At 40.4% G+C, this 22,170-nt stretch overlaps 1 protein-coding gene across 8 annotated transcripts in view; it reads right to left on the bottom strand.

Annotated features, from left to right (window-relative positions):
• The window catches only part of LOC135486699 (cys-loop ligand-gated ion channel-like), a 23,142-nt gene extending 972 nt beyond the window's left edge, over positions 1 to 22,170 (bottom strand). Inside the window, exons 1-9 of one of the 8 annotated variants that reach the window (XM_064769746.1) lie at positions 20,028 to 20,880; positions 8,215 to 8,343; positions 7,725 to 7,922; positions 7,192 to 7,449; positions 5,922 to 6,077; positions 5,332 to 5,520; positions 4,541 to 4,588; positions 3,556 to 3,636; positions 1,641 to 1,731 (exon numbers count right to left, since the gene is read on the bottom strand). In XM_064769746.1, coding sequence (XP_064625816.1) covers positions 3,586 to 3,636; positions 4,541 to 4,588; positions 5,332 to 5,520; positions 5,922 to 6,077; positions 7,192 to 7,449; positions 7,725 to 7,922; positions 8,215 to 8,343; positions 20,028 to 20,213 — 1,215 coding nt within the window. In that variant the 5' untranslated portion in view covers positions 20,214 to 20,880 and the 3' untranslated portion in view covers positions 1,641 to 1,731; positions 3,556 to 3,585. Of the gene's footprint in view, positions 1 to 54; positions 3,637 to 4,540; positions 4,589 to 5,331; positions 5,521 to 5,921; positions 6,078 to 7,191; positions 7,450 to 7,724; positions 7,923 to 8,214; positions 8,344 to 13,105; positions 13,463 to 17,219; positions 17,276 to 20,027; positions 20,881 to 21,918 lie in introns of those variants that run through there. The other 7 variants (XR_010446740.1, XM_064769745.1, XM_064769747.1 and 4 more) reach the window with 7 other exon arrangements.

Here is a 22,170-nt window from a genome sequence, read left to right as displayed (position 1 = left end):
GCAACTCGGTACGATTATTCGTCTCTGTGTCATAGCTGGACCTATAGAAGTGGTCTCAAAGAGGACGGCGACCTTGGCCCTAAGACGTTCCATTGAGTAAGGGAGAGGGATGCAGGGTCACCATTCTTCCGAAGTGATCAATTTTGTAAATGTGAAACATGACAATAACATAAACGACCGATTGTGTATCATATTTTTATTGACATGTGTGTGTGAACAACAAAACCTAACTACATGTTGTACTAACAAAATCAAAGAGGGCTTGATCATAAGGAAGAACATCTTCTGTATACATGTACATACTTATTATACAAATATTTATTGTGCAATATTTCCTCTAAAACACGAAAAAACAGGCCATCGATGACAAATGCAATCATTTTTAACTAGATTAGAGGCCTACTCTTGGCCAAATGGAACCCATTGAATTTTTCAAGTAATAACTGGAAAAACACAAACATTAGAATATTGCGAACCCAACCACGTCACTGACGAAAGAAGCTTAGATATGGTTCGATTTCAACTGATCTCATTACATTTGGTAAATTATAGCGTAACATAGTGCATCGATGTACATGTATTACTAAAATGTGCGTATGGCGGGCAATGGCCTATTTCGTTGTGTGGGATTCTTATACCTATACAATTGATATTGCCTCGTAATGATAAATACTATAATAGATAAAGTAAATATTTAAGACATTAAATGTGTTAAGCGCGTTATTGTCTTCCACATATGACAGAACAAATTCGTTTGATACAAATGGTTATGCTGTGAGCATGGTGGAAATGATCCTTTCCCTAAGTTGGCAGACAGAGTACCAGCATACATATACCACACACTTACACGTATAATACACTTACACGTATAATATACTTTTTTGCTGCGTATCTACTTTTGTCTCGGCCAACAAAACCTTGATTTCTTACCAGCCAGAAAACGCTTGATGCGAACTTACAGACGTGGACATATACATGTACATGATAGTTTCCGCCCATAATTATGTCGGTCGATTTGAAGACGGCGATATACAAAAATATGATATAAAACGTGTTTTCGATGTGCAGAAACGATCACATCTACAACAGTAGAAATAAATCCATCTTGAACATCAAGGCTTTTACAAAAATGTGTTTGGTCATTCTGAATAGATGAGATCAAGTAATCCTTACTTGACGAGATATTAAAAACCTTGGCGGTCCAGATGCCACGCTACTTGACATCAATGAAATAAAACTCGTTTAACATAATGCATTATTTTCCATGTCTTTCCACATATTAGACGTTGTTTCCGAAGGCAGAGTGCCAGTTTAGGCTTACCCTTTGACTTGATACAGAAATACACAAAATGTATACATGTACACACTAGAGTTTAGATGTTTATCATCAAAGTGTAGATTAGATTTTATGGTGCGCAAGACTGATTCGTTGATTCGCAAGACTGATTCCCTGATTCGTTGCAGTGCAGTGCAGCGCGCTGCACAGTTTGCGATAGGCACTCGCTGCTGCATTCGACCTTGGCTCAATTTTAGACTTAGCAAATCTAGCGACGGTTAACAATATCGTGGCTTGGAGATTGTTGTTCCTGTGATGAAGTATGTACAAAACGATCACGAACGATAGTCGCTCTTGAAGGTGTGGTTCTCGTGGGAAGTGGGAGGCGTGATGACCGTCGAACGGCCCTGCATCATTCGATTCCGATGACTCGCCTCGAATACAAGCTTCCTCTCCTGCAAAAGAATCATGCGATGGATGAAAACATCGGCGCTATAGGAACTTATCAACTTGCAAGAGAACAAAATCAGAAAACTCTATTTTCATGTCAAGGTCAGCCCTCTATTCTTGGTATGCACTGCACTGTACCGCGGAAATTATGTCCCTGATAATCACCGTGGTTCAGTTATTTGTTATAAAGCTAAGAGGCTGCAATGTATACCCCTATCACAATTTATCAATAAATACAATATTCGGGGCACGAAATTATAATGAGCATTTGTTGCTAACATGATAGAAGTGAAACGAGATTTTCACAGGCTTTAGAAACCTCCCTTCTTGAACACGTTTTTTTTCAGGCTGACTATGCTAATGATATCTAATCTCTAATCTCTGATACGAATCCAATGCTGATGCAATTGAAGTACATGTATTGCCCTGGGAAAGAAAGATCTCAACCTGAGATATGAATTTCACTTTTACAGGCTGAGGTTCGCTAACTAAAGAAGTTTTTAAACTATACAGCTCTGATGAACACAAAATTATTCATAAAGCCCGCACATTCTGCTTTTCGTATGTCTATTTTCTCATATCTATACTGACTCGAGGAACAGGCAGTTATCATGGTTATTTATGCCACCTCGAGATTGTGTAATTCTACGTAACTAAAAAGGGAAAGGAAGGGCTAACTGGAATAACACTGAGCATGAAAGCGATTTCTGTTGCAATTAGGAACAGCCTCAAAAATCGCTAACGCGTTTCCTGGTGTTGCGAGCTGCAACACAAAACCTAAGCATGCAAAATTTAGGTTGCATGTCGCTGAGACGAGAGATTTTACTGCATACGCTCTGATAACAAAGCTAGTGTCTGTCAACAACATGCAAGCATGCAAGCATGCAAAGAAAGCATCGAGTGCAAATAAAAGTGCCGTGACAAGCAGCGCATATAAGTTTGAAAGCCACTATTACGTAACTGTATTGTGCATTTGATTCGCATACGCTCCGGGTTTTCGTTGTGCGGCGACCACAGATTCCCAGCTAGTGGTCTTCAAATGAAAATCGCATCGTGACTCCGCCCACGACTAAAAATGATGCACGTGCATGCAGTAGACACGACTGTCACGCTTATTTTGTCGAACATTGACCGCGGCCAACGACAATCGGATCAAGCATTCCAAATCGCATTCTGACTGGTTAATCTATCAAGTCTATACAGTATCAAAAATGCGTTACCGCTGTGTGGCGTTCCTCCAAATAGGCGAAAGTGAAAAAGATTCTCAGTATACATGCCATGCCAGGAGTCCGGAATCGGCCGCGCTGCGATTCAAGCAGGGGTAGGTTTCCACCGAGTGCGATTGCGTGAGCGCGCATGCACGCGTCAGGGTGTCACCGCATCCAAACCGAACCAACAAAACATTTTGCTCTGCGATGCTATTCAACGAAGTTGGTCGCATGCCGCGAAATAACCATGCAATATCATGCTAACCATCAATAACTGCAGGAAAGGACTTGTGAAGCCTCGACCATTGGACGCTTATTGAGCATGCCTTGATACAATAACAGTACTCCACGGAGCCGAACAACATTTGAAAGCCATGTAGCTCTTTGTCTATGTAATTTTTAAGAGTCTCTGCATCAGGAGGAAGTGAGTGTACAGCATATCACGACTTGATTTCTATTAAAGAACGGTTAACTGTATCTTACGAATGGCATTTCTGAATGGCTGATAACTTGGCAGGATAACTTCCCAATGATTAAGTACAACACGTATGTGCAGTATATGATTTACGAGTTTACGTACATTTCACGTACATTTAAACTTTGAAAAATGCATTACGGTACCATACAATTCACAGATCATCGGAGCGACAGTCACACAATGCTTGCAGCTTGAAGCACTTTCTGCAAAGCCTTTAACTTGCGCTGATGGTAAAATGTAGAACACAATGAAAGCAATTTTTTGGCTGATCAGTACAATTTGTCTGAATGAACGAAGATATTGACCAATCAGAAGCACTGTACGATCGTGTATTGTGCTTCCTATTGAACATGAAAGGTATCTTCTGATTGGCGAAACCTGATCGCAAGTCTAAATTCCTGCCACGAATGAGGAAAGCGACGAATGGAGGCCTTGACCACCTACTCGTTTAATCAATTCGGATAGTGGCTTAGACGATTTAGACGAGTCCGAACATTTAAATGTAGTAATAGATGGCAATCAATGGGACAGTAAAACCGAAAGTTGACAAGCAATGTACAGGACGGCGTCTCTCGATTTTAAGCATAGAACAGCTCAGAATCTTTCAACAAGTGACAAGCAAGCTAAACCATAGTAAAAAAACACTTCTATCAGATACTACTATATATATACTATCAAAATTGTCCTCACTTTAACTTTATACTCCTTTTGAGCGATTAAAGGATTGTGTACAAGTAAAGCACTGTATAAGATGCCAGAAAATTTCTCATGGTCATCAGGTTCTGTTGATTATCTGAACTGGCTCAGAAAGATGTTTACCTGATCAAATCTACGGCTAGAATGAGAAGTTGGCTACTTAATCCAAATTCAGGCTGATTGAACGGGTTACGAACCATTAGAACCATGTAACCAACATCTAGGCACGAGACTCTGAGATATAACGTGATTTCCTAGAAGTCTTATGAAAGGTAATGGCGTTTGGACTTGCAAGGGTTAAGATGTGTCTTGGACTCAGGGCAAAGGGTGGGGAGTTAAAAAATCAGTATTTTAATTATTGGAATGAGGAACTAAACTGGGAATACGTGGCCAACTTCATCCCGGCTCCAAGTTCTTAAGAGAACGTGTTACCTTGTATTCTTGGTCCTTTCTGTACATCAGTCTCCGCCGCTTCCCGGCCTGAAAATATAGTATTACATTCACTTATTCATTCTCATCATATCGGCCTTTTTACATAGGTCAATGTTATGAAATGAAAAATTAAATGTAAGTTCTACAAGCGCTTTCATACTTTACAACATACTGAACTACATGTATACTCAGAACGCTTTACAATCTTTTGCAAGCAAGGGCGGACATTCTGCGCTACTCTTGGTCATTTAGGCCAGCTGAAAGTATCGAGTTGCACTGGCCGTGTCTCGAACCCACGACCTTGCGATCACAAGGTACGCTCGTCCACTGTGCCATCACCACTCCCTATTTTGTAACTAAATATATCTTTTAAAGCGTTGGCCAGAGAGAGATTGAGCGAGGTCTTGACATGGGCATCTTGACCCTCAATGTATTGACATTGGTCAGCTTCCAGAGACTATGGAGGCACTGCCGCTGGAAGTTCAATACGGACATGGGTGGAACTTCATCTTCAACTTTGCTGCGTCCGGTCTTAAACTTTTGTTGATGTTTTTTTCAGTTTGTACTGTTTAGTCCAAAGTGATATACAAAACATTGGTATACAGACCTATCATTTTTTAATAATTCTGGACACCTCTCATCCTGATATCAGGCTATTTTACTCCTTCGTCATATACAAAAATATCGAGAGGCGGAGTATATTGAAAACCACTGGTTATGCCAGGATTGACACCTCTTTGATACCAAGATTTAACAAAGACTAGTCTTTATGAATTCTTGCTGATACTTACGTCTAAGTATATATGGGCAAAGAAAACGATGTGGAAGAATATGTACAATAAACCAATGACGACAAGAGCAAATATATCCGCCTTGTCTACTGTCTCGGTATCGCCTAAGGTCTTAAGCAGCACGCTTACTATGGCGTGCCAGAAGCACACCAGGCACAGGATAAACATTGACACGAGAATGTATTTGTCCTGAAATAAAAAGGGCCAGATTTGAATGAAATTAAAAGTAAGCAGTGAGGGGTCACATCCGTAGTGTGGATTTAGTGAACGTCCGCATCGTTGACGAATTACGATGACTCCGACTTCAACATAGAGGCTAAATTAAAGTTGTCAGTTTTCGTAAAGCCCCTGAAACACCAACATGAACGCCTATCTCATTGTTCGACCTCCTGATAATGAAGTCGAAGAATGGGATAGGCATCCAGCGGCACGGGGACGTTCGGGAGCTTTGCGAAAACTCCCTATAGTATCTCGTGACGGCGATCAAGCTGAGTTCCTTCAGGTGAGAAAAGTATGAAGGCTGTGAAATTGTCGCTGAGACGTTTGCCTCTCTCTCGGAATAACCATATAATAAGGGAACAACAACTTACCAAGTACGTTAAGTATGAAATCTTTGGCAGACTTTGATTGACAACGAATTTAAAAGCGACCCCTGTGAGCACCAATGTAAACGACAATTGTAGACGGTTTTGTGTAAGTTTCTTCTCGACGGAGTAAGTGACAAATGCTAACGTACAGATAAAGAACTGAAATGGAAGAAAAATATACTTTTATAATTGAACTTCTTGTTATGCCCCATCTCAAATAAAGCCAAATCGGTATATGGGGCCTACTCGCCTACTTGCATGAGGACAACCCATTTGTGTCGTATGTCACTGGAAACGCCCGATTCCCCTGATTCTGCAGGATGTTAAATCGGGCATTTTATTTCTTTAAATAAATCATAAGCGTCGCATTTGCTCCTAGATCTGTTCACCATCCCAAATGGCAATATTGCCAATTGGGCCGGACAATCACGAAAAACCCCAAATATTATAAATTTCTTCCTGAAAAGTTCTTACAGTGACCATTCCCCCATGAAAGACAGTTGCTTACGCTACACAAAAATCCGAAAAAAATCGAGGGTTAACCATTGAACTTTTGAGATATGTCGAATTTGCACAAATCAGCGAAAAACGCACCAACTGGCACTGGACGGCATTTCAACATGTGGCCGACGCACATCCCAAGTTCAGTGTGCACATACGTCGGCAACAACAGTAAATGCGTAGTATCTTGTTAGCCGCCTATTGAGTAGTATACTCTTCATCCAGTTTAACCTAATCGAACAAAAGCTGTATACTGATGCCTGGTTAATCTCTTTCACTTGTTGCTTCTGGTAATGAAAAGACTCGAAATAAACTATTATCAAATATTTCAGTGCACACTCAAGTTTTCTTTACGCCAATGACATATTGAATTTGAATGTCATTGGGGACAATAAAGCCTTGCTTAAACAACAGAACTGTTCAAACCTCAGGTCGGGTTACCTGGCGATATTTAGACAAAACAACCCTCGATAATTGTCTGGGTTTTTTTGTTTTGATGTAGATGAACTTGGATTTGTCAGTTTGTAAACTCGGCAAAAGAATGAGAGATGGTTCAGATTCTGATTATAAGTCCTCAAAGTAGTATGGCATACTTTTCCGCATTCTTATGTCGGACAAAGGATTAATTCCATTCTTCAAGATCATGGCTTTCGTTGACGTAAATGATGGCAAAAAATGACGGGGTCGTCAGCTTCGTTATATTCAAGCCTATCCCATTCGGAGAAAATCCCTTTCGACACACTCTCCCCACTCAGCATATCATCTTACCTACCATGATTAAAAGAATGTTATAAATGAAGAACCCAGGCCTCCTGGCAGCTCGACAAGTGAAGACCAAGGCTGGACACTTTAACTGCGAGCCCGAGTACTCTTTTGTCGTCACCTTCTTTGAGGTCTCGACGTGAGTGTGAAGGTCCCACTCTTGGGCGTCGATGAAGGACTGCACGTTAATACTACTCAGCTTTTTATCATCTGTAAGAAGTTCCATCTCTGTATCTGAGCGTTCAGTGGTGATTGTGATCGAAAGGTCCTGAAACGAAATGTAAAATTGAGAATTTCATCAAAGAGTAACTGGAGAGAGGCTTAAGCATCGTTCCGCGTAACAATGTCATGGTGCGCTTCGAACATCACCCTTGCACGAGTCAACGCGTGACCCGAGAGAGCTCCGTCCCTCGTCCGCCTCGGCGGACTATGTCCCAATGCAGGTCTTTCAAAACGGACGGTTGCTTTGATGTTGAAACCGTAGCCCTACGTTCCCTAGTTGCCTGACTCTTTATTGAAAATCTCTGGTCTACCTCAACTTACCTGCGTATCAAACGGAAAGTGCTTCAACTCTAAATTTTCAAGAAAAGTGCCTTTGATGCGTTTCTTCTCGATCATGCTGGCCTGACCACTGTCGTCAAATTGTACTGACTGCCATAGCTCCTCCTTTGGGTCTCCTAGCGTATTATCCACAAAAAGACGCGGGTTCCAGTATTTTGAAAAGTCCAAGTTTTCGACATCCTGAATGAAAGGAGAGATGAGATGCATGGTGTTTTCTGTGCATATCTGTGTTAGCAGAAAGCCGAAAACCTTTATTTCTAAGAGCGAATAATGGCCAGCCTTTAGCTGCCTGAATCCCCATTGACAATGAGTATATGTCAGGGAGTAAAGGGCAATCGCTTCTTCAAAAACCACTTTGGAGTAATGGGTTTTGGCACCTCCTAGATTAAAGCAGCTTCGTAACATGACTTCTTAGGTCTCTTGCCTTGAATTACGATGAAGTCTTCACACGACCGACTATTTTATGGTTTACCTTTGTGGACCGACCGTCAAGTGAAGGTTCCCGCCAAACTGTGTAAACAAATATGTCGGCTGCATAGTTCTCTTTTAAGGTATCGATTTCACCAATTTTCAGGAATACTAGGCGGACTTTCACGGTCACCTGCAGAGAGAGAGAGAAAGAAGAGAGGCTTAGAACATTAAATGTGGATGAATTTACAAGTAAAAACGTTTCAAAAGGAACACATGAAACCGTTAATGCCGAAGAATTAGTCACTCCAAACAGTACTCAATATTGACATTTCGTCTCACAAATTCGATTATTTTGGTTATACCAATATTATACGTGATATGTTTTTTATGATATTCTGTATAGCCTATGGTAAAGCAATAGTATATCTTAAAATACATCTGTTGTGTTTTTCTTTCAAAAGGCAATTTTTTCACAACTTCCACAAAAAAACAGTTTTGAAAAGTAAACGTTGGATATCGTTGAGAGATCGATTTCTGATAAATTGCAATAATGAACATCGATCATAACCGAACGAGCAGGTAGAGACATTTGTATATTGATTTCAATTTTATATGCATCGCTAGTTTTAGGGCGTGCCGCGACCAGCCCTTTTTATGGCAAAGACTCGTATCCACAGGCTTGCGAACGATTACAAGATCAATAGTTTGAGGGAAACTCGATCAACATTGTGACTTACGATAAAATAAAACCGCAGCAGTGAGAGATTTTTTCACCTGCGATAACGCCTCCCTCTCACAGACTGACAAATTTTATCGCATTATGGGTTGTTTGCATCCACATCTGCTTATTAAGGGAGATAGCATTGGATGTTACAGGCCAGGAAGGAATCATGATCTGACAGTGACAATTTCTCACTTAACTCCTTCCAAACAGATTTCTTTGACACGATATGAGGAACCATTTGGTCGAGTGGTTGTCCTCTGATTCAGACCTCATAAAAAATCCAGTTAGCCTTGTGAAAACATTGGATCACGATCGAATCATTTGACTGCACCCGGAGTTCATTTCAATGTGTCAGCAGTACTTGCCTTGAAACAGAATACGGTGAAATCAAATGATGCCGAAAATGTCAAGAACATTGACAAAGAAATCCTGGCATTAACAACGCTACCTTATACAATATTCCACAAGGCTTTTGTGAACGACTATTATGCCAACGAATAGTATCAAAGCTGTTGCTAGCTATATCGAATAACAACGGCCTTGATATTTCAAATTACAAATTGACAAAATCATCGCAACATTGGGTTCAACCTCACCCAGTTCCGTATTTGGACCATTTTGTTTTTGTTGTGTAAGGTTTGACTTTATACTTCATGTTGCATAGGACAGATAATGTCAATAATCGCCACAAAACACATGGATAAAAACATCGAAATAAGACGCCAAGGTACTTATAACGGAACAATTCCAGGTAATGAGAAAACAGAAGTCTCTAAAGGTCAACACTGACTTGTGGTTGCTCTCCAAACCGTTGGTAATATAGAAAGATGACATCGTACACGGCACATCATTTATCTCTTTCACTTGCATCTTCACAATGATATTTTATAGTCATTCAAAAGCGAAAACTCACTAATGTGAAATCTACGACAGTTTAGTCGTATCGAAGTTGTCATTGGACGACTGTATTTCCACTTTCAATGTCGTAAATGAAGCGCTAACCCATGCATAATGCCCTTTTCGAATCTTACTTTGAATTGCGTTTGTTTGTTTTTTTCTTGGAAAACGACCACCATTCTTGAAATCTTTGCTTTTTCGATACGCCTATAGTATATACGCCTATATATACAGACATCTTGACCCTTGCTCAGCTTCCAGACAACGCGCGTCAAGATGGGTGGAGGCTACTCTATATACGGAGGCAATACCGCGTGAAGTTCAGTATTCTCATACCTTTACCCGGTTACTGCCACATACTCCCATTACGAGTGCCTCAATCATCTGACATAAAACATGCCTCAAGTGTTTACCCCTGCATTGTAAAATCGCCAACATTAATATTTTGATGAACTATCCATTAACAACAATGGGATGATGCATTATCTGACTGTGTCCTGACGGTGCATATAGTAACGACTTAAAGGCCTACCCCATTGGTTAAAAATTTGAAAATTGTATTGAATTTGAAAATTACCAATTGCGTAAATACGGACTGAATATAAATTTCAACATTGACGTTGTCGGCAGTTTCATAACTAATACTATTTTCACCAAGTTTCAGCAAATTCGTATGCATAATAACAGCACTTGACGCCATTGTGTATGAAAGCCTTCTATGTTCCTGGCCCACCAGTAATTACGACCGATGCCCCCGACCCCTTAAGCTGTCATATGCATCAGATCCTGTATTTGAATGGTACCTAATATCAAAAATTTATTACTGCAAAGTACTTTGAAATAATGAGTTTTTGATAACATTATATCAATGATTTATCGTTTTTTACGTTCCCCATATCTCAGTGTTCCATGCAACAGACAGCCAGAGAGACCATTACAGAAAAAGTGAAGGGATTTTATAATATTTTCCGAAGTCAGCACGTTTTCGAAAAACAAAATTCTGCACGAAGCGGTGCACACTGCTTTCTGTCGAACAAAACAGAAATAGGGACCCAGATGAGTCTTTGTGATCAGTCATCCGAATTCTACAATATATTTGATTCGATTGTCAAAAGGCGTTCGATACCCTAGATTTCTCTGCTCATCTCCAGAATCATTCGATAGTCTTTGTCATCACAACAATCGATTCTGCTCGACAGCGTTCATCAACAGAAGCCGTGATCTATTCCCGTCTGTCGAGATGAAAGTAACCAGCGCGAGAAAAAAACGCCCTGCGGCGAACGCCGATGAGGAAAAACACAAACCTTTTGGAGTTCAGTGCTAATATATATTATATTCGAATTAATGTATTAATGTTTTCTGTCAGCTCTGTGGACAGGTTCACGTTTGTGATTCATGTAGAATTTATACAGATGTTTTAATCCGTCATTCGTTGGCACAGTAATTTTGCTTGAAACGATGATGAGTTTTTAAAAATCTTCTTGCATGATTTTCTATGGGGTGTTGGGGGATTTGCATTGACACGGTTCGTAATTCAAATCCAGGGTACTGTCGGCTTCATTTTACCACACCTATATTTTTTTCTGAATGGCTTTTAGACTAGCTTTTGCAGATGAACCCTTCAATCCAGAGCAAGCAGAAAAACTAGGCCTAATGTACCTTCCTCGCAAGAACTTGTGTAATTTTCCCTACTTTTGTAAACGAAGCCTCTATTCAGTGTACACCAACATTACTTAGTAGAACCAATGCAATATTTTATGGTTTTCTCTATAAGATAGCCAAGAGTTTTCCGATAAAATTGAAACCGGACCTTATGGAAGTTTGGCTCTACTTGAAATCCTAAAGTTACTCCAAGTTGAAATTTAACATGTAGTTGTTTTCGTTGTACATAATTGCATACAATGCATGAAGTGTTTTGAAATTAAGTGTATTGACTCGGCCGTCTTGCAACCCGGTGTGCATCCTCGAAAATCAAGAGTCGGTCGTATCCTCCTGCCCTCGCACACGTTACTTATATAAAGCTCGGTCGATAGTGCCGAATGTTGACCTGAGCTTCAGGATGCCCGTTGTGATTCTTTGAGTGCTTCCGTTTTTGAGCGTTTCCCATCATTGTTTTGGAAAGCTGTAAGACAGTTTGACATGCTTTTCCCTGTTCACCAAGGTCGTGGTCTTTCTAGCTGTCTATAATACGGTGAGATATGGGGAACAACCAAAAATGTTACATCGGTCATTCTTTCAGCTAGTGTATGATGTGACAGCCCGTGCACACTGCATGCAAACAAACAAACAAACGTCTCAAATTGATTAAATGCTTACTTGTATAATGTCGACATTATGACTGCTTTGAAACGAAACACAAATGCAACAGATCATCACAGTGCCTCAAAAAAGCTTGCTTTATGCAAGTTAATGTTCAATAATGACTGCTTTTGTGAACACGAAAGGATTAAAAATGTATTACCATTTATGCATTTTGATAAACCTGGTGACGAGCTAATTGAAATGTATATGCTGCATATACCACTATTTTACTGTGCTCCGGACACAGAGTACTTAAACACATTTATTGCAAAACTGCAGCTGAATACAGGTATGCACTTCAAACTCCTGACATGTGTTAAAATAATTATAGAAAATTACAATTTCGCTGCAATGAACAGATGGAATTGTCATGACTAGTCCAAAGCTGTGTTTCAAGAGTTGATGTGTATACTTCGATGGGACTGCAAATATTCTGAAAATCTGAGAGTATAGTAACTGACCTGATACAAGCCTTTGTACATGTACATCGTAATCGACATTCTTTTTTAAAATCGTTTTTAGAAAGCAACAAAATGGCATTTTCTTAGCTGTTAACACAATTTGGTGGCTTCCCGTCTTGCGACAGGGGCGATTTTCACCAAAGACATAAAAAATGCCACCATCTTCTGCTCGCCAATGCGAATATAAGATCTTCACTTCACGCGACGTTGAGTAGGTTTCGAGTTTCATCACGGCTTTGTTATTTTATCCTCTGCACCCAAACCGAACCACGAAAGCTTCCGCTTTGCAATGTCACATGCGCTTCAAGCAAAACTGCTTTCAGGGGCAAGTAACCCTTACCTCAACTACAATTTTTAGACCGGTATACGGTCAGGAAGTCTAAGACAGATATACCCTAGCTCAAGAAGAACTTAAATAATACTTAGTAAGCTGCTTTTAAGGAATGATCACCAATCTAAATCACGTTATGGATATTTAAAAGAAGCTTTTCAACCACCCGACTGAAACACGGGCAGTTCCCCTCCCCTGCACCGTCACCGCGGTCGAGAACTTTTCCAAACGTGCCTACCTGATGGTCCCTTATTGGTGTATCCGCTTTGGCTACCCTGGAATGAATGTGTACAGTCCTACCACCCTGATGCCCATCCATGTTGTTGTGTTGCCCTGCGGTCACATTGGTTCTCAATAAGAATGCATCCGACATTGGTGACTTCTATCGGAAATAACGAATAATTCAATTGATCGCAAAAGAATAGTAGCGTATAGGAGTCAGACTTAAAGCGTTTCAGAGCTTCTCTTGAACTGTGTATGAAATGTAAATGCACCCCAGTTTATTGGAACTTTCACAATGGAAATTATATATAAATGATATGCAACGCGGCATCAGTATAAGGCCTTCTTCATCAACAATAACACTAACAGTGAGTTGACAATGAATCCGGGCGGAATTTATTAAAGTCCTGCGTTTCATCACCTGCTCATCATATATATACAACTTTAACTCCTCATTTGCATACCAGACGAGGCTGAAACTGTCAGTTAGGCAACCACTAGTTTGTCAATTTTTTACGGCATCTTGCATGATAGCCCCCATTGGTTGTCACTTGCACTGTCTTTGTTTACTGTGTTGCTAAGCTTGGTGGACAGTTTCACCGCTGACGTTCGATGCTTTTTCTGCTTTGTTGATTCGACCATCAATCTCTCACAGGAATTGATCAATTAGTTTGGGTTTTAATTTACCATAAATGATTATGGAAGGCATGATTCGCGCATGCGACAGCGACAGCGTAAACAAACAATTATTTTGGTCTGTAAATTCTAGTTCACCGCAGAGGCGTAAAACAAACGAAGCCGTAACGCGTACCTTTCGCAATCTCATTCAGCGAAACGTACCTTAAAAAGACCTATCTAAAGCTTTTTTTCATGAAGTGGTTCCCACACTTGTTTTTTTTCTGGAGTATACACAGTAAAATCATGTGATGTCCTTTCCCAGCCACCGTACAGAAGCGATAGCTGCATGTATAAACTCAACATGTAACTTCAGTCTTTTACCCAAAAAAAGTTCTTACCTTATAATCTCTGGCCGGAGGATCGTCTTTCAGTCTAGCCCTGGTAAATATTCTGACACTCCTCTCCTCATGTTGGTTCGCCATATTGTTAGTGCTTGGTAGTACGGAAATAGTATTTGTTCTCATTAGTAATGCAGTATCCCCCATGACTGATTAAAATTATCGGATTTTAACTTAAATGAAATTGAAAAATCTTTCACTTCTCGACCGACCCCTCGTTCACCACAAAACGTTACGAAAAATGTTAGTGAAGCCAAGTTTATCGGAAATTATGGCGTATAGATTGATGTCATTGCTTATTTAATCCTATTCAAAGATGAATTACCATTGTTGTTTAATTTATTTCGGAGAATTGATTATAGGTGATAAAGTTTATTTCAGTGATTTTTCGATCGATCTGATCGTAAATTCTGGATTTGCCTTTGGGTCTAAGGTTATTTGATAGTTTTTCGGCAAAAACACCCACGCCTTGCACAAGTACAGGCGTAGGCACTGCATCGGGCGCTGGTCGCTGTTACGTTCTTCTTTGTTTCCCATATTTCAGTGTTTCCTTGCAATAGGCAAGTATAGAGAGACCATGACTTTTGAATAATGACAATGGGAAACAGAGAAAACCGCATCAATGTGTATTTCACCGCTCTTAAAGGCAATGAGTGAGAACACTCTGAAGATCGAAACACTCAAAATCAGTCCAACCTTATACACGTATTTGGACTTTTCTGTAATAACTACGCCAACACAAATTCATACTGAACTTCCAGCGGTATTGCCTCCGTAACCTTGACGCGCGCTGTCTGGAAGCTGAGCAATGTCAATACATTGCGGGTCAAGATGACACAAATTGTGATCTCCACAATTTCACGATACAAAGTGACTCTGTATGTAAATAATAGACATAAGGCTATACTCCGTCAAAAAAGGCATTTATTGATGTGTATACATGTTGTTTCAACATTTGAAACGGACAACGTCAACGAATTCTCGCTGAAATGAACGCAGTAATTGTTTACAGGGCTAATGGAAACGCCACAGATGTTAGATTATGATACTCCGAATGTGTGTTTTTGAATCATCACCTCCATTGTCAGTTTGCCGCAATTTCCGTCCAAACAGTTACTATAATGATTGACCCATTCTCCATAGCAGCGATAATATTCAAATAGTTCCAGTCATACGCAAGGATGTTGTGATTGACGGTTACTCGCATTCTCCAAAGCAGCGATAATATTCGGAACGACGTCGATTTAAATACATTGTAATTCCAGTCATGCGCAAGGAGGATTGGTTACGCGATGGACTTTTCGGTTTCAACTGAGTCAAAAAAAAGTTTCCAGCCATCGATCGAGTGCTTGTCCGTACAATTCATTGTTATAGCATGTACATATATACATTAAATCCAACACCTGTCATATCATTAATGCATATCATCGAATTTTCTGAGTCAAGGACACTTGGCAGTGATGACAATTGGTCGATGATCCTTTGTCAGCAGCCCCATTAAAATGTCATCACCACGCTTATATACATTGGTCTGTTGATGACCTTCTGCGTAATGACATTACAAGATGAGAAAAGGTGACGGCGAATGATGGGCCAACTCTCTCTTGTCACGAAGAAATTCTGTCACCATTTACAAAAAGGTATAAAAGTTCTCAGGAGATCGAGCAGTGAGATTGGCGTTCACGTTGGCGTTTCGGGGGTTTGCGAACGAAAAATCCCTAATAACTCAAGAACGACCAAATATTTTCAGTGTATTCTGTGCCAGTAGACGATCTTTCTGTTCGAAATCGAACCCGATTCATGATTCAGACAGCCACTAGGGGGCGATTTTATCAACCCATCCCCAGTGCGACGACTGGAGAAATCCCCTTAGCTTTAGACAGATGGAATACCTCTCATCAACCCATCCTCAGTACGATTGTTTCAGTAGCATCCGGCTTTGCTAGAGCCTCTAAGTGGCTGGAGTATATAGCCTTTAGAAGGATGTATCGCATCATTTTGGCTAAGGAGAATTCGAAGTTTAATCCACCTTTTCTTTGGATGTAGAAAAAACCGAAAACTGACAATCTAGCAAACAACTAAAAAGGCTCATTGGCCACGATAGAACTCAATTTCACCTTGACGACTTTTAAATCGCCAATATGGTCATGTCAACTTGTCAAAGGGAATCTTCCGCGCGGAAACTATGGTATTTGTTAAGGCAACCATAAGAGTTAGAGTTAGATTGGCAATGCTAGTAAGTGCTCTATCCGAGACAACCACAGCAACGCGTGCTCCCTTATGCAGTCCATTTCGTCATCCGCATCGTCCTTCCTCGACGACGAGCGCGGTTCACTCCGTTCGGAGTGTAGCTCATTCAAAGTTCAAAAAATTTCAAAGTCCAAATTTTTTTTCACTTGTTTTTTTTCTGCTCAAAATGAAGAAATATCATCAGCCCCAAAAAATGTTGGCTTTAAAAAATTTCAGAATTTTGGACTTGTGAAAAAATCAACACTGAAAGATGAAAAGTACTGTAACAACAAGTATTGTAAAATGTATGCGTACGCCGCATTAATTGAGCGGCCCGTTATAATAAAAGAGTACTTGGCACGCCTCGTCTGCCTCTGAGGCTGTGAAGGGCTTTTCCACGACACATAATCTGTTGACTGGACCTGATCACTTACCCTACATGTACAATTGTCGGCCTGAGAAAGGTCAAAATCGACCCGATTTTGGTCATAAATGGTAAACTGATAATCTCTGGTTGTATGATCTGTGACTATTCCATTGTAAGGATGCGAAAAGCGGCATAAATTACATGATTCCATCTTATAAGTACATGTACTTGTATGTACGAATCGCGTCTCTTCAGGTCTGTTGATGTCGAGGTATTAAGTAGAATGGCCAATGGCTGCATCTGGTGTTATTTGATTTCTGTTTAAATCAAATATGACTTATTTACTTTTAATCTGGAAAGCGCTTCCCAGATGATGAGCAACAGCCATTGGTCGCCTCACTTCTCTTTGCGTACATGTAAATCCCAAGATGCTATATGCAGAGCATGCGCAGTTAGTCTTCTTCCCCGGACCAATTTCAGAGACTTCGTCTTTCATGGAAATCGGCACTTAGGCCTACCTTGTAAATCATGGCGCCGGTTCCCGAATTAGTGGCCCACTTCAAATACATGTATGTCCAGAAGATTCTCAACTTAGTGCTGGCCCAACCCATGGATAAGCTTTATATATGTACATCTACTCTATCAATCATACTTCACATGCCGTTCTCTATGTGTTCTAAATACATGATAACATCGCTTTTACATATATATTACGTATTGATATTAAATGTATAAAGCATGCAAATTTTGGTATCGAATAAACTGTCGGTGTAATTTCCCAAAAAAATACATTATACTACGTTCGACGAACACAGTGTATACGGCAAAGACTCGCTCACTGTAAACTTCGAACGAATCTTACCAGTAAGTAGTTGGCGCCGTTGGTTTCCAATCGATACGTAGGAGTATCAAAAACCTGAATCTCAGGATGGTATATACTGTATGGACTAATCGCATTGGTAACTTGATCATAACTCTCTCCCAATATTGAACCATGCGGATTAAGACACTACATGATCAGTTCAACCTGCGGCCTTTTCGATAGTACGTTTGGTTGTAGTACCTGATGACAACTGATAGAGTGGCTTACGGTGACAGACTAAATAGTTGGTCAATTTTAACCCTATTCATAAACCGCCGCCAAGGCTATGCTTAGGAACGAATTTTAAAACTAAGATTGTTACCGGCTTGCATCGTTTCTAGACGCAATGACCCAACGCGCCGCGTAGCGGCAAAATAACGAAGCTGAGGAGTCACCGTGATCTCATTATGGACTTATAGCGCGATCTAATGGGGTTGTAACTATTTTGCTGTATATTGTCACGAGGAAAGAAAAGCACGCGACCTAACGCCGACCTATTTATGTAAAGTGATAATTAGAAGGCATATAGTTCAGGAAATGTTATAGTCATTCCATATCGTCTTTTGAGAGCATTTTTAATTGTAAAAAATATATGCCTACGTCACAGAGTCTCTGCAATGGTCATTTTTATCATAGTAGTCTCGCGCAGCCTGAAGTTTTTTCTTTATTAATATGGCGCATCAGACTTTCTTTGTACGAGACGTTTTCCAGCACGAAGTATGTGGGCAGAAGCAACACTGCGCAAGATTACCTCGAGCAGGGGCTTATAATAGATTATGCTATTGGGCATACCTCCCTCAGTGAGTTTTCCCAGAATGGTCCATATCGCGCAAAGCTCGGGACGGCATGGTTGTCTTTTGACTGTGCTTTAAGAGAGACTGGCACATGCCTAGTCTCTCTGTTGACTGTGCTTTAAGAGAGACTGGCACATGCCTAGTCTCTTAAACACAGTCAACAGACACCCCTATACCCCATCACATCGCTGTGCACAACAGCAATATTGATGTAAGCACATAATTGAAAATCACAAATTCAATTCAGATCGAAATTCTGAACAAACGGCGCCGGCCCTCCTAAGTATTCTGTACACTCCAGATGCAGTGGACGGCCTCGTCCCTCACCCTATAAGGAGATCCAATAAGGAAGATTCAATGGACTGCCCCGGGAGTCTATTATAAAGTGCAGATGTGTAAAATAATTGACGTACATCCCTTGCCTCTTGGTTTCCCGCTTTGAGGGTCATGGATGCTATTTACCACAGCCGTCACCACTCCACTTTAAATTAGTGCACCATCCATCCAGTATAAAAAGCACTAGTCATGGTCATACAACTTCTGTAGTAAAGCAAAATATCAGGAAATTGAAAATTTCCAATTGGGTAAATACGCAAATGAACTACAGCATGGTCGTTGTGTAAGCTATAGACAGATGTACAAATACAATACACCTTTCCAGAAATGGGGCGCCGAGGGTCCGAAATAATGATGTCATAAGGGGACACCAGGCCTTATGGTGGTGGGACAAAGGAGATAGTCATGGTTGACCAACACACTTGAATGCCTTTGATGGCGGACAAGGGGGAAAAAGTTAGTTCCAATGCAAGCCACCAATTTCGGGAAGCATGTATAGATACAAAGTTTCAGCAAATTCGTATGCTTAATAACTGTGCACTGGCATTGCATGTGCATACACTACATTCTAATTTCATGGGCCACCAGTAATTTCCAACGGCGTACCCCTTTGATAACAAAGAAGATGGTCAATGGGCTCATCTTTCTGTCATACAACAAGTGTACGAGCATTGTCGACTTTGGTTTTGTCACATCCACCCATCTGGTCAACACAGTATTGTTGATATATAGGCATATGAGTAAGAATCGATCGTACTCGTATCGGGGCGTTGTAAAGGAGTACGAGGTTGTGTAGGCCTATAATACTGGACTGACTGCATGCAGTGTACCATAATCAAATACATAACATATACCACACATGCAGAATATCACAAAAAATATTCTAATAACCGAGAGGTTCTTGTGTGGTCCCAATGCTTTATTCAGTTGGGCTGTTTTTGGAACTGAAGTCCACACGTATATTGGTTGTTGCCTTTATATATTGAAGGAGAAAAAATGTTACAATGAAACAATGTACGTGACATGAACATTTATAAAATTTCTGAAAAACAATTGAGTATGATAGAACAGCTTAAGGTACCGTACCTTAACCAAGGTACCGCCATTTTCGCTAAGACTTTGAATCCAAAAGCAATTAGAACTTCTTCAAAATGAAGTGAATACCAACTTAAAACCTAAGAGGCTGTTCTATCATGGAAAACAAAGAACAGACTTCAACCTTTGAAATTACGTCATATAAGATTTCATCTTCTTGCCAAAATGGTGGTGCCATGGTCCATTGAAATAATGGTTGTAAACCTTTACTTCCGAACAAGAATTCGTTTCATTTTTACCTGCTCCTCATCCCGGAGATCATGGGCACTGCTCTGCGACCGATAGAGGTGTTTCGACTTCTCCAGTCTGCCCGCCTTCAGGGCCACCCGATTAAGGGCCTCAGTGTATCGTTCGATACTGTTCTCCAATGACGTAATACATGACATCACCTCGTTTGTCTTCATCATCACGCCGTCAGTATTCATTTTTAACCCAAAATTCTCAAATTACGATTTAATGATATCAGGTCCATCCAAAACTGCCAAATTACGAAGTCACTCGCACCAATTGATATTATATAGAATACTAGCATTAGTCTCTATTTGTCATTAGAACCTCGTTTTACTTGATAAAGTCGCTGTTTCTTTCTCTCCAAAAAACTGTTGACATCTAGTTTCTTTATTTCAAAAATAATGTATCGTGACTGATCAACGTGATTAACGTGACAGAATACGTATAGTAAGTTGGTCCGCTTTAATAGTGGAACACGGTAGAATCGGCTCGATATCTGTATAACTGCCGGTTCAGGAGCTTTCCGTGTATCCATCAACCAGAATTCATGAGAGATGGCGAATTCTCACGTGGTGATACCTGATGGGGAAGGCTGTGATCACTTTTCGAATCCTGATGACTAATATGCAAATATCCATTTAGGGATACCGCGATATCCTCCTGTTAAAAACCACAAGTGAAATTTATGACACATCCACTTGTTTCTGTGTCTTCCTCACTTCTGAGACAGAATCGGTCCAGCTTGGGCAGGGTTGCGCCCAATTGGGTGTCGTCTGTTGCACGTACACCATAAACATATAAACAAATGCCGTGATTCACTGACAGGTCCGATTCAGAGTTACTATTTGTACATCACCGGTCTTAATCTTGTCGATCGATTGTGCGCATGCGCGTTGTCCACGTCCGGGACGATAATCCCGGCCGCCATATGTTCTTGTATTGATTCAGGTAACATCTTGTTTGATACATGAACCATAAGGCCAATGCATTTGAATTCTCAATGTAATATCGGGAAATCCATCTAAAAGGCACGCTTTAGTCAGACAGACTGAGAAGGAGATTGTTCCATAAAGGGTTGACCATAGGCACCTCCACCTTATATATTTTTTATGCAAGCTTACAGCTTGTATTCCTGTAGGAAATACAATCATGTGAGTTGGTTAGTTTTACCAATTAATTGTAATCAATCATGATATATTCGTATTGCAAATTTTGAAGGTGGGCAACCATCCTCTAAACCGCTCTTGATGTCAGAACGAATATATGGATATTTTCGTTTTCTTCTTCTGTACAAATCATGTCAAGATATCCGGCAAACCATCCAAATATCGGGGATTATGATAGTATGAGCGCGAGACTAAGAAAAACTGATATTTACTCGGTGTCACTTTTGAAATATTCTTGGTTTGTTATATAACGCTACAGATTTCAGATTGCGAGATATCGCGCCAATCTTGACTAATTAAACCATCAATAGAGGGCGGATGTCATCCTTGGGATGTGTAACCATCAATAGAAGGTGAATGTCGTCCTTGGGATGGACAACCATGGTAGAAGATGGATGTCGTCTTTGGGATGGGTGGATATATATATAGCGGGCAGTGTTGCGGGGCCATTTCTGCAATCAGCCACACTGTAACACCCTAAATTGCCATTCCACATGTTTATCATTTGAGACGGAGATATTTTCGCAGGATATGAATTAAATAAACACCGTTTATGACAGAGAAACAATTAAGAACAGTGCATTTGACGAAAGAAAGATCTGGTGAGAACGTTCGAAACGTAGCTACAATCCAACCTTGCGCCAGGAATTGGCGGAGGCGCGCACTGACTTGGGACGAGGCTGGACGCTGATCGATAAAATGCTCACCGTCACCGGAAGCAGACAGAACTTACCTTTTCATAGTTCCCTATTCTGACCATTAGTTCAGTCATAACGGCTTGATTGTACATACAGCTTGTTGGTTATGCAGCAACAAATAGATGTATCCTTAAGACAGTGTCTTAATTGATTAGTATCCTAAAAGAATTGCAGTTCTTTGCGAATTATATAACGGTACCATAATATCCTCAATGTAATGCACATGCAAATGTTCGGGGATACATAAGAAGAGACCCACACTAGTCCATTGCATCTATATATGGACA

This window comes from Lineus longissimus, chromosome 4, assembly GCF_910592395.1.
Source record: "Lineus longissimus chromosome 4, tnLinLong1.2, whole genome shotgun sequence".
NCBI lineage: Eukaryota > Metazoa > Nemertea > Pilidiophora > Heteronemertea > Lineidae > Lineus > Lineus longissimus.
Note: the sequence above shows the minus strand (reverse complement) of the source record. Positions and strands in the feature narration are given on the sequence as shown.